This window comes from Hemitrygon akajei, chromosome 6 (genome assembly GCF_048418815.1).
Source record: "Hemitrygon akajei chromosome 6, sHemAka1.3, whole genome shotgun sequence".
Taxonomy (NCBI): Eukaryota; Metazoa; Chordata; class Chondrichthyes; order Myliobatiformes; family Dasyatidae; genus Hemitrygon; species Hemitrygon akajei.
Genome location: NC_133129.1, coordinates 88,530,091 through 88,542,145, shown reverse-complemented (window position 1 = coordinate 88,542,145; position 12,055 = coordinate 88,530,091). Strand labels below are relative to the sequence as shown.

Genomic DNA, 12,055 nt, shown 5'->3' with positions numbered 1-12,055 from the left:
GTAACTATATTTTCCCAGGTTAGAATTGATCAACAATGAGGGAGAGGAGCAGTGAATCAATTGTGCCTTGGCATACCACCGCCTTTTCCACTACCCTATGATAAAAACTGTCCTTGAGCTTGGTGGTACAGGTTTTCAAGCGGTTCTACCTGCTGCCTAATGTGGGGTGGTGGTTGTGGGGGGGAGGCAGAAGAGGGAATGACAAGGGTGGTGGGGGGGGTCCTTGATTATGTTGAGGCAGCAGCAAGTGTAGACAGTCCGTGGAGGGAAACCTGGTTTCCGTGATGTGCTGAGCTGTGTTTCCATCTCACAGCCTCGGGCAGAGTAGTTACCATAGCAAGCAGTGGTGCATAGATGAGAATTAGTGAATGCTGAAGTTGTTGAGGGGGTGGTGGGAAATTAGAGAGGGTGATAGGGTGGAGGAGGTGGACTCCTCTGTTCTACTTGCTGTAGTGAGTCCTTTGATTGTTTCTGTCTCTCCCCCCCCCCAGGTGAATTCCTGGAGCGGTTCGATTGAGATTGGGGTGACCTCATTGGACCCCAGCACCCTGGACTTCCCCAGCAGCGCCACCGGACTGAAGGGCGGCTCGTGGATCATCTCGGGGTGCTCAGTGCTGCGGGACGGCCGCTCAGTGCTGGAGGAGTACGGGCAGGACCTGGACCAGCTGAGCGAGGGCGACAAGGTGGGCATCCAGCGGACGGCCAGCGGCGAGCTCCACCTGTGGGTGAACGGCCGGGACTGCGGGGTCGCTGCCCTGGGTTTGCCCTCAAAGGTGTGGGCAGTCGTCGACCTGTACGGCAAATGCACTCAGGTGACGGTGCTGGGCTGCGACACCGTCGTACGGAGAGAGGAACCCCTCAGGTCTGCCACGACCGATGAAGGTAAAGTTGGGATCTTTCCTTCTCCCTCTTCCCCAATCAGTGCTGAACCATCATTTAGAAAAGAAAGTGATTTTAAATCTGGAGCAGTGCCTACGGTATATTGTCAAGGCATAAGAGATGATCATGAAAGTAGAAACTCCCCTGTTAAAAATACAGGCAGGAATTGAGTTTATTGTCACTGATGTATGTTGTTGTAATGGGCTAGGTTGATCAGACCCAAACTAGTTTGAGTGTCCAGGAAACGTAATAAGTGCAGAAGCCCAACAAAATAACTTAAGCCTATTTTATCACAAAACCAAAAGCACAAATAAACCACACTAAATACTACGTGGTAAATTACAGAGATTTCAGGGCTCATGATTCTTAGTCTCCACTTGATTGTTGCTGTTGTTGGGGGAACCAGATTTCGACGTGTGAAAACACCCTGGCTCTGGGTCTAGGTACCAATCGATCACTATTCTTTGGTCTAGCTGAAATCCCAAGAATCAAGGGAAAGGTACCTCAATGAATAGGAGTTCAATCCATAATCATCGAGAGACATGCAGAGCCAGATAAACACTTTGGTTTCTTGCTCTCATGCCACTATCTCAGCATGGTTTCTTTCATTTAAACAATCCATGTCCATCGTTAGACATCCTCATGCCACTTGTGCCCTGAGGCCAAGGAAGACTCCAGCTACTGTTAATAAGCATCAGGCATTACCAATCCTACAGTGTTTAACTTGTACAGACACCTTACATTCTCTGAGCTCTCAAAGAGCTGTTCACACTTTCATCCAATATTTTACAAAATTTCAGCTCCCCTCAATGCATTTGTGAAATTTGTTATTTTGTGGCAGAGGTATGATGCAGCACATGAAAATTATTTAACGTTACAAAAAATAACGTAAGGTAGGAATGAAGAAGTAATATTCATGGATTCATGAACTGTTCAGAAATCTGGTGGTGGAAGGGATGTTTACAGATACACCATTCAAAGCGTCCTGTCCAGATGCAACACGGCTTTGTATGGCTGCTCTGCCCGTGACCGCAAGAAACTTGCGGACACAGCTCAGCACATCACAGAAGTCAGCCTCCCTCTGTTGGCTTAATCTTTCTTTAAAAAATTTGAGTGTAGATTTTTTTAGGCTCCTGTGTCTCTTCCCCAGGTTACAACAGGATTCCATTTCTTTAAAGGGTTCATTACCAGAACGGTGTGTGCAGTCACAAATGTAGCTGTGAGCTGAGTTCCCAGGTGGTGGAAAATGTGAACCTATCCCACAGATCTCTCAGTTGCTGGCTCATATGTATAGCATTTAACGCAGGTGGAACTGTAGGAGAAAAGATCCTGGTCCTATTTGATATTGTTTGAGATGATACAGCAATACAAAATGTATCACCTCAATTGAGCGTCGGAAAGTGTAGGAGTTAGTGGGATGCCGTACAGCTTGGGGCATTGGAAAGAGTAGTGGTTAGCGGGACGTTGTTACAGCTCAGGTCGTCAAAAGATTAGCAGTTGGTGCAATGTTGTGACAGCTCGGGGTGTCGGAAAACATAATGGATAGTGGGACACTGTTAAGGCTCAGTGTCGGAAAATGTAGCGGTTAGCAAGATGCCATTGCAGCTCAAGGTGGCAGAAAGCATAGCAGTTCACAGGATGCTGTTACAGCTCGGTGTTGGAAAGCGTAGCGGTTAGTGCGATGCTGTTGCATCTCAGGGCGTTGGAAAGAGTAAGCTGTTGTAAAGCTTAGCAGTTAGTGGGACAGCTCAGGGTGTCGGAAAGTGTAACAAATAGTGGGGCGCTGGAAATGATAGCGGATAGCAGGACGCTGATACAGCTTGCTGTCGGAAAGCAAAGTGGTTAATGGGATGTTGTTACAGCTTGGTGTCAGAAAGCGTAGCGGTTAGCGAGATGCTTTTGCAGCTCGGGGGGGTCAGAAAGCTGAGCAGTTAGTGGGATGCTGTTACAGTTTGGGGTGTCGGAAAGCATAGTGGTTAACGCTATGCTTTTGCAGCTCAGGGCATCGGAAAGCCTAGCAGGTAGTGCCATGCTGTTACATCTCAGGGTCAGTGTTCAATTCCAACGTCACCTGTAAGGGGTTTGTACATCCTCCCCATGGAATGTGTGGGTTTTCTCTAGGTGCTCTGGTTTCCTCCCACAGTCCAAAGTCACATCTGTTAGCAGGTTAATTGGTCGTGGTAAATTGTCCAGTGATTACCCAAGGGTTAGGTCAGTGGGTTGCTGGGTGGCATGGCTCAAAGGGCTCAGTCCACACTGTATCTTGTTGGATCGCTGTTATTTTTCTGATCCTTGGGATTCTTCTGTGGGTCAGAAAAGGCAGGGAGTTTTAACTCTTAATGATGTTTATTCTAACATTTAAAGAATGGTATAAGCATTTGAAACTAAGTGAAGAGCTGAGAATGAGAAGCAAAACAGAAATTCAGTAGATTCAGTGAAGAGAAAAGATAGCGTCTCTGAAAAATCCATCGCCTTTGTAATCCAGAATAAATCTAGACTGTAATCCAGATTGCTTAGTGAAAAATAAACCTGTTGTACAATTACATCACCTGGGGAATGTGCTAACACTTTGCCAGTGAAAAATGAGAAAGGTGATAAGCCGTTAGGTTATCTGCTATACCACTTTCTGCCAGCAAGCAGAATCAAACCACCTCGTACTGTGAAAAACACATATGTGTGCTAAAAACAAAGATACAAATTATGATCGAAGTCTGACTTTAGCCTTACATTAATTTGTATAAAATTTAGAAAGAGTATTTAAAGTGGATTCCAACAATATCTGAATGAGCAAGTAAAATGCTTCGGATGTTAAGTATGCACGTGGAAGTTGGAGCAGAGAGTAGACCATTTGTTTTCTCAAGCCTTTCCCACCATTCCATGCGATATTTCTGATCCGTCCCTGTCCTTGACTCCTCTTCTGTGACAGTTCCCTAAGCTCTCGATCTGCTACCTCCTCTTCCAGCCTCCATAGGCTTCTGCAGGAGAATGCCAAGCACTGCAAGAAGAAATTCAGACGCACCTCATTTTTAAGTGACAGTCCCTCATTTTGTCGCCAAGAACCCTCCGGTAGAGTCACAGAAAAGTACAGTGCAGAGACATTGCTCTTTGGCCCATCTGATCCGTTCTGAACCATTTAAACTGCCAATTCCCATCAACCTGCCTGGACCATAGCCCTCTCTACCTTTTTTAAAAACTTATTTTCCTTCTTTGTAAGGATAGGTCAGGCTGCATTTGGAATATTCTGAGCAGTTATGGGCCCCTTATTTGAGAAAGGATATGCTGGCATTGGAAAGGGTCTCGAGAATCTCTGGGAATTAAAGCGTTAACATATGAGGAGTGTTTGATGGTTTTGTGCCTGTGCTCACTGGAGTTTAGAAGAATGGGGGAATCACTTTAAAACCTATTGAATATTAGAAGATGGTAGTGTGCCGTAGATTTTGCTACAGTAGGGGAGTCTCAAACCAGAGGGCCCAATGTGCCTTTAGAACAGACATTGAGGAGGAATTCTGTTAGCCAGAGGATGATGAACCTGTGGAATTCATTGCCACAGATGGCTGTGGAGACCAAGTCATTGGGTGTATTTAAAGTGGAGTTTGATAGGTTCTTGATTAGCAAGGGCATCAGAGGCTACCAGGAGAAGGAAGGAAAATGGTGTTGATATTGATAATAAATCAGCCATGATGGAATGGAGCAGACTCAATGGGCTGAATGGCCCAATTCTGCTCCCATGTCTTATTTCTTAGCTATGGAGTCTACAATCAGCTTGAAAAGGAAGGGCTAGGCCATATGGGACCCGTGATACCCAATACGTGTTTTTTTAAAAAATTCGGTTTTGTTAAATCCTAAGATTTGAAGGGCATCAAATAATTTAGAGACAGTAGTGTGAAATGGCACTGTGATTTCATGGCACCTTAGGTGATTTCCTAAGAATCGGGAATTTATGTTCAAATTGTATAAAACTTTGGTCAGGCCATATTACTGTGTACAGTTCTGTTTGTCCCATTACAGTTCAAAGTGCAAAATAACTTATTATCAAAGTACATATGTCACCACATACAACCTGAAATTCTTTTTTTTTTGTGTGGTTATAACTCAACAAATTTATATGATGATAACTAGAACAGAATCAATGAAAGACCACCCGTTTCGGTGTTTAGCCAGAGTGCAGAAGAGGACAAACTGTGCAGATGCAAAAAGAAGAAACTATAATAAATAAATAAGCAATAAATACTGAGAACCTCTCACGAAGAGTCCTTGAAAATGAGTCCATTGGTTGTGGGAACACTTCATTGATGGGGCAAGTTGAATGAAGTTATTCCTTTTGGTTCAAGAACCTGATGGTTGAGGGGTAATAACTGTTCCTGAACCTGGTGATGTGAGTCCTGAGGCATCATGTCCCTGATGGCAGCAGCGAGAAGAGAGCATGTCCTCAGTGGTGGGGGTCCCTGATGACGGATGCTGCTTTCAAAGGTTCATTTAGTGTCAGAGAAATGCAGACAATATACATCCTGAAATGCTTTTACTTCGTATCCATCCACAAAAAGAGGAGTGCCCCAAGAATGAACAACAGTTAAACGTTAGAAGCCCAAAGTCCCCCCCAGCTCCCCTCCCTCCCGCAAGTGGCAGCGAGCAGCAATCCCCCTCCCTCCACTGGCAAAAATAAAGCGCACCCGCTACCAGCACTCAAGCGTGAGCAAAGCAATAGCAAAGACACAGGCTTTGCAGTTACCCCAAAGACTACATTCTTCACCCAATAATTCGACATGCTGCAGGCTCTCTCTCTTTGACTCCATTAATAAGGGAGAAAGAGGTGACCCATTTTCCAACGAGCGGGGAGAGATAACAAACAACTCACTGGTTTACAATGTTAAAAGTCTGTTATGTCGCTTTTTTCGAGCTCTGTGCCTGAAGATCGCAAAGATCCTGGGACCTCAGGCATGCAGCAGGTGTTCTGACTCCCCCAATGACACCCAGGTCTCCTGTGGAGATACCGACCTTTGATCCACCTGTCTCCAGTTCCTCAAGATCCCAAGCTTCTGAATCCATGCCAAAATCTTAGGCTGAGACTTTGGCATGCCGAATAGCAGCTGATTGTGGAACCCCGAGAGATGGTCCCATTCCTGCAAAGAACTGTAGTCAGCGTGTAACTCCAGGTCTGGGTCTTCAGAAGAACGCTGAAAGGGAAAAATAGAGATATTAAAGATGGAAATAGAACTGTTTTCAAAGATACAAGCAAAGGAGTTGCCATTGGGCGCCATAACTACTTAGCTCCGTCTGCTGCAATAGTGTTTCATGTAGATGTGCTCAATGGTTGGGACAGTTTTGTGTGTGATGGACTGGGCCATATCCATTACATTTTGTAAGATTTTCCATTTAAGGACATTAGTGTTTCCATACCAGGCTGTGACACAGTCAGTCAATATACTCTCCACTACACATTAGTTAGTCAAAGTTTTAGATGTCATGCCAAATCTCTGCAAACTCCGAAGGAAGTAGAGGCACTACCATGCTTTCTTCCTAATTGCACTTAAATGCTGGGCCCAGGACAGGTCCTTGGAAAATAATAACACATAGGAAGTTGAAGTTGTTAACCCTCTCCACCTCTGATTCCCTGATGAGGACTGGCTCATGGACCTTTGGTTTCCTTTTCCTGAAGTCAATAATCACTTCTTAGTCAATACCAGGGAGCATGTGGCATCATTGGAGAGGGTGCGGAAGAGGTTCACGGGGATGCTACCTGGATTGGAGAGTGTTTGCTATAAGGGGAGTCTGGACAAAACTGGATTGTTTTCACTGGAACTTCGGAGGTGGAGGTCGATCCGGCAAACACAAAAAATGCTGGAGGAACTCAGCAGGTCAGGCAGCATCTATGGAAAAGAGTAAATGATTGACTTTTCAGGCTGGAACCCTTCGTTGGGACTGAGAAGGAAGTGGGAAGATGCCAGAATACAAAGGTGGGGGGGAGGGGAAGGAGGACAGCAAGGAAGTTGGTAAGTTCGGTGAGTGGGAAAGTTCAACAGCTGGAGAGGAGAGTAGACCGTAGGAGAAAAGAAAGTAAGAGGGGACCTGGGGTCAGGTGAGAAGTGAAAGGTCAGAGTTGGGAATAGGAGAGGGAATTTTTTTTTAACTGGAAAGAGAAATCAATATTCATGCCATTTGGTTGGAGGCTACTCAGATGGAATATAAGGTGTTGCTCTTTAATCCTAAGGGTGGCCTCATCTTGTCACAAGAGGAGGCTTTGGATCAACATGTCAGAATGGGAATCAGAATTAATATGTTTGGCCACCAGGAAGTCCCATTTATGGCGGATGGTGCGGAGGTGCTCAATGAAGCGGCTGCCCAATTTTTATCAGAGGTCTAGACAATCAGAATTTTTTTCTTCCCATGGTTGAAATGTCAAATACTAAAGACCATAATTTAAGGTGCAGGTTGGAAAAGCTTAAAGGAGATGCACAGAGTATTTTTTTACACAAACAAGACAGACAATAGTGGATGGCTGGAATGTGCAACCTGGGCTAGTGGTGGAGGGGAACTTGATAGTGAAGGCTGAGGCATTTGGGTAGCTGAATGTGCAGGCAGATAGGTTTCATTTAATTTGGCATCATGATAGTACAGACCCTGTGGGCCAAATTGCTTGTTTTATGCATGTTGGATCTTAGTAATTATCAATCCTTGGCTTCTTTTAGGAGTTCAGGAATAAGCGAGAAAAGTCGTTTCAATAATTTTTCAAGATTTTTTAAATAAAGTTTAAACAAAAATACATACAACATAACAAGGCAGATGAGAGACAAAATTAGAGATTTAATATAAAAAGATAGCGCCTTTGGAAAAATCTATCACCTTTATCAATGCAGGACTGCAGCAAATATTACACCAGCCAAACTGGGAGAAAACTATAGAGGGGCACAAATTCAACTGGGCATCAGCGAAAATCATGGCGCAAGCAAACACCCGGCATGAAAGAGAATTCCCGGAAACATGGTTTTCCACAAACAATTCTGTAAACAGACAGGTAGACTTTGATCCTGTTTAAAAGCCGATATGGGCAAACCCCAGACCACAATGCATGAAGTTTGCCACATAACTAATCAGCGATGAGAATTCCTCCCCATCGCAACTGAATTTCCAAAATGACAACCAATTAGCTGATTGAAAATAAGTAAAGGCCAAGTATTTGGTGGACACATCGCAATCAACAGCACACTGATGATGGCTTCTCATATGGTGTTGAAATGTTTGCAAGTAAATTGCTACGATCAGCCCAACTATCACCTTTATAGTAGAGGTGATAAAAATTCTTCAGATAGAGATAAACCAGTTAAGAGGCTACATAATTAAAGCAATTCTAACGTGTGTGAAAGGTATATGTAACTGCTATACCGCCTTCTGCCAGTAAGTGGGGACAAACCACCACATACCGTGAAAAGTACGAATTTGTTAAAAGTATCAGTAAGAAAGAAACTACGGTCTTAGTCTTGCTTTAATTTAACTAATATTTCAAAGTATTTATTAAAAAAAAAGACCAATTCCAACATGCTCTTGCCACCCCTTGGTGAAATTACAATCATAGAACCCATTGTGTTCCAGGAAATCCATTTTAATTAACAAATTTTAAAGCGAGAGTTGCTCCCGTCCCTGCTGCTTGGGTTCACACGTGAGATGTGCCTGGTCACATCTCACTGAGGAAGTTGGGGTGACTGGAAACTATTCTTTTGAGCAGAATGCTTCTCAAACCATTCTGCTCAAAGAGACAAAATTTCTTCTTGCATTTAAGGCCATGATGCAGCTGGTTTCAAAGTACTCTGATGTAGAAGAGTGGTGGGATCCACTTTTTTCGTACTTTTCATAAGGTATTAGATGAATTAATATAAGATTAAAGTCATAGTTTGATCATAATTTGTACTTTTTTAAAACTCATACTTTTCCTCGCCACTTACTGGCAGAATACATACCTTTTCATCTTTCACTGCCTGAGTGTTAGCACATTGCCCACGAGTTATAGTTATGCAACCATTGTTGGTCTTATTCTTATCTAAAGAATTTTCTGTTATCTGGATTATAAAAGGTAATGGATTTTTCAGAGGCACCATTTTTTTTAGCTTTTTAATCTTTGTCGTCTTTGCTTCTCAGCACTTCACTTAGTTTGCTTAGCATTTGTATGTTTGTTTAATCTTTGAAATAAACGATCATTAAGAATTAAAACTCCATGCCGTTTTTAACCCCAGAAGAACCCTAAGGAACAGAAAATGACAGATCCAGGGGAACGTATTTTCTAGTATTTCAGTGATGTATAGTGTCACGTACCCCGTAACTGGGTCACTTACCAGCAAAGATAGAGAGGTCGTTGAAGTCTGATGGTACTATTTTTAACAGTATTTATTGGTAAAAATACACAAAAATAATATCAATGCAAACATACAGATAATATACGTTGTCAATACTAACTCTAAAAGTGCGGGTATAATAATAATCAATAAGAAATAAGCTCTATCGTTGTCTAGGGGATAATGTATTGTCCGATGGAAATATAAAAGTCACTTTAGTTCATTCAGGCTGCAGCTTTTGGTTGGAGTCAAATGACAGATTTTTAGAACTTGCCAGCTTTTCCTTTTTATGATGTCGATCCTTCCAGAGTTCCGTTGGTGTTGGTTTCTCCTTTTAGCTAAAGCCGTCTTCCGTGGTAAGGCCCCCAATCCCGGCAAAGGGAAAGGACGCACGCGAGCCTCCCACCGGCTGTCACTACCAAACGCTGTCACGGGACTTCCAGCGTCTCTCCTGGTGCGTCTAAAAGGGTTGTTCCCCAGACCCTCTTTTATCCTTACTCACGGGGTCTCAGATGTCAATCAGGTTGGGATGATGCAATCCCTCAACCAGAGCACTCTGGCTGTCCCCTGAGGGGCTTCAATGAATAGTACAGTACTCAATACACAATTCCGTCTCCAAGAGACAATGGCCGTTATCCGTGGCTTTGTATCGCGGAGGCCAGGACACATTCCAAACGTCTCTCTCTCATTTCCTGGGTCCCCAGACCCGAATTAATAGCGATCTTGCGATTCTCGAAAAGGAGGGGGCTACTTTGTACCCTTCGGCCCCTCAGAGTTGTGGCACGTTCGTAACAGTAGTGGTGTTGGAGCTTCACTCTGCATCAACCGTACTGCCATAATTTGAGTGATAGACATGATGTAGGAAGATCTCTAAACCTTCTTGTATCTCTCCCGGAAGTGGTTAAGAGCTAAACTAGAGGCAGAAACAGACTGCATTGCCTTTTGTTTGATCTTGCAATTCAAAAGGTCATGTTTTTCTGCCGGAAACAATCAACAGATAAAACAGGAATTGCTACAAAGGAACAGAATAAATTCAGGATGTGTTTTCCCTGACTACTTTTGTTTACAGTCTTTATTTACTTTATTCTGTCAACTGGGTAAGTTCCACATCTTATTTCCATGCCAGCTTGATCCTGCCCCATCACATGCATTCCCTTTGCCTCATCCATTCCCTCTCCATTTCTGTCTGTAGCTTTGGGGTGGCATGTTAGAGTAAGTGGTTACTGCTTACTAGTGCTGCTGCTATTTAGGACAGCAATGGAGGTCTTCCATCTTGGGGGGGGGGCAGCGGTTGGGGCTTCCTTCATCAAGTCAGTAGCTTCCTCTTGGTTTTCACTACTGTCAGGCCTGCAAGTCCTGGGCAGAGACACAGGAACCATCGCACTCAGCTATAGAAAGATTCTTCATTGCTATTTCCGTAACAATTTTGTTTGATCGGTCAGGGTCGTTAGGCCTGAGCCGAACCCACAAACCTGGAGGATCAGTGGACCACTCTTAATCTGTGGCCTCCACCCTTTGACCTGTTGGCATGGATGACCCCACCAAGAGTCAAAGCATAAACATGTCCTGACTCCAGCCAACGTAGCTCTCTGGATCATTGAGGCACACAGGCCTCCAAGCCACAAGGTTGTGGTCCTCTTGGAAGAGCGTAATGGTGAGCACAACTCTTTTAGCACCTGCAACCTGGCTTCAATTCCTGCCACTGTAAGGAGTTTGTACGTTCTCCCCATGACTGCCACAGTCCGAAGAGCTACCGGTTGGCAGATCAATTGGTCGTTGTACAAACGTTTGTGAATTTTCTCGTGATTAGGCTAGGGTTAATTTGGGGATTGCTAAGAGGCACAGCTCGAAGGGCCAGAAGGGCCTAATCTGCACTGTATCTCAATAAATAAAACATAAAACTAACTAGTGTCCTCTTTCCCAGTTCTGATGGAGGTTCTTTAACCTGAAATGTTAACCCATTTTTCTCCTTCCACAGATGCTGTGACCTGCTGAGAGTTTCCAGCGTTTAAAATTTTTTGTTTTGCATTTGCAGTTCTTCTGATTTTTGTTTTTGTAAATCTCAAGTTTAACTTCCTGCTTGGTTCCCCAAAACCAGTCCGTCTCAATCCTGAGCATCATCAACCTTCCAGATTGTAAAATTCCAAAAGGTCCTGAACTGTCTGGGTACATAAATTTATCCTCACCTCAGGCTGATCCTTTCATCTTTGACTAGGGCCCCTGATTGTAGTTTCTCTTACTATAAGAAACAATCTCTGTCTTTCATTCTCCATCTGCAGATTATATTCAATGACGTTATGCCTTGTTCTTTCAATCTTTTAATGTCTAAACGTTGATCTTAGAACATAGAACAGTGCAGCACGGATAGGCCATTTGGTCTTTATATCTGCATCACAGCCTGGTATGAAAACATCAATGCCCTTGAAGGAAAATCCTACAAAAAGTAGTGGCAATGGCCCAGTCCATCACAGGTAAAGCCCTCCCCACCATTGAGCCCTTCTAAATGAAACGTTGTTGCAGGAAAGCAGCATCCATCATCAGAGATCCCACCACCCAGGCCGTGCTCTCTTCTCACTGCTGCCGTCAGGTAGAAGATACAATAGCCTCAGGACTCACACCAGCAAGTTCAAGGAGACGGAATTCAGAGTTCGATCTCAGCATCCTCTGTGCGTCCTCCCCATGGAATTCCCTGGGTTTCCTTCCGTAGTCCAAAGATTACTGGGTGCATTAATTAGTCATTGTTAATTGTTCCGTGGTCAGGTTAGGGTTAAATTGGAATTGTTGGGGGTTGCTGGATGGTATAGCTCGAAGGGCTGGATGTATCTTTGGCACTGTATCTCTAAATTCAAAAA

General features: G+C 43.9%; 1 protein-coding gene across 2 annotated transcripts in view; it reads left to right on the top strand.

Moving 5' to 3' along the window:
• neurl4 (neuralized E3 ubiquitin protein ligase 4) overlaps positions 1-12,055 on the top strand; it is a 127,565-nt gene that overhangs the window by 21,779 nt on the left and 93,731 nt on the right. For both annotated transcript variants that reach the window (XM_073048767.1, XM_073048766.1), the window contains exon 2: positions 492-882. In XM_073048767.1, the coding sequence (XP_072904868.1) occupies positions 492-882 (391 nt within the window). The remainder of the gene's footprint in view (positions 1-491; positions 883-12,055) is intronic.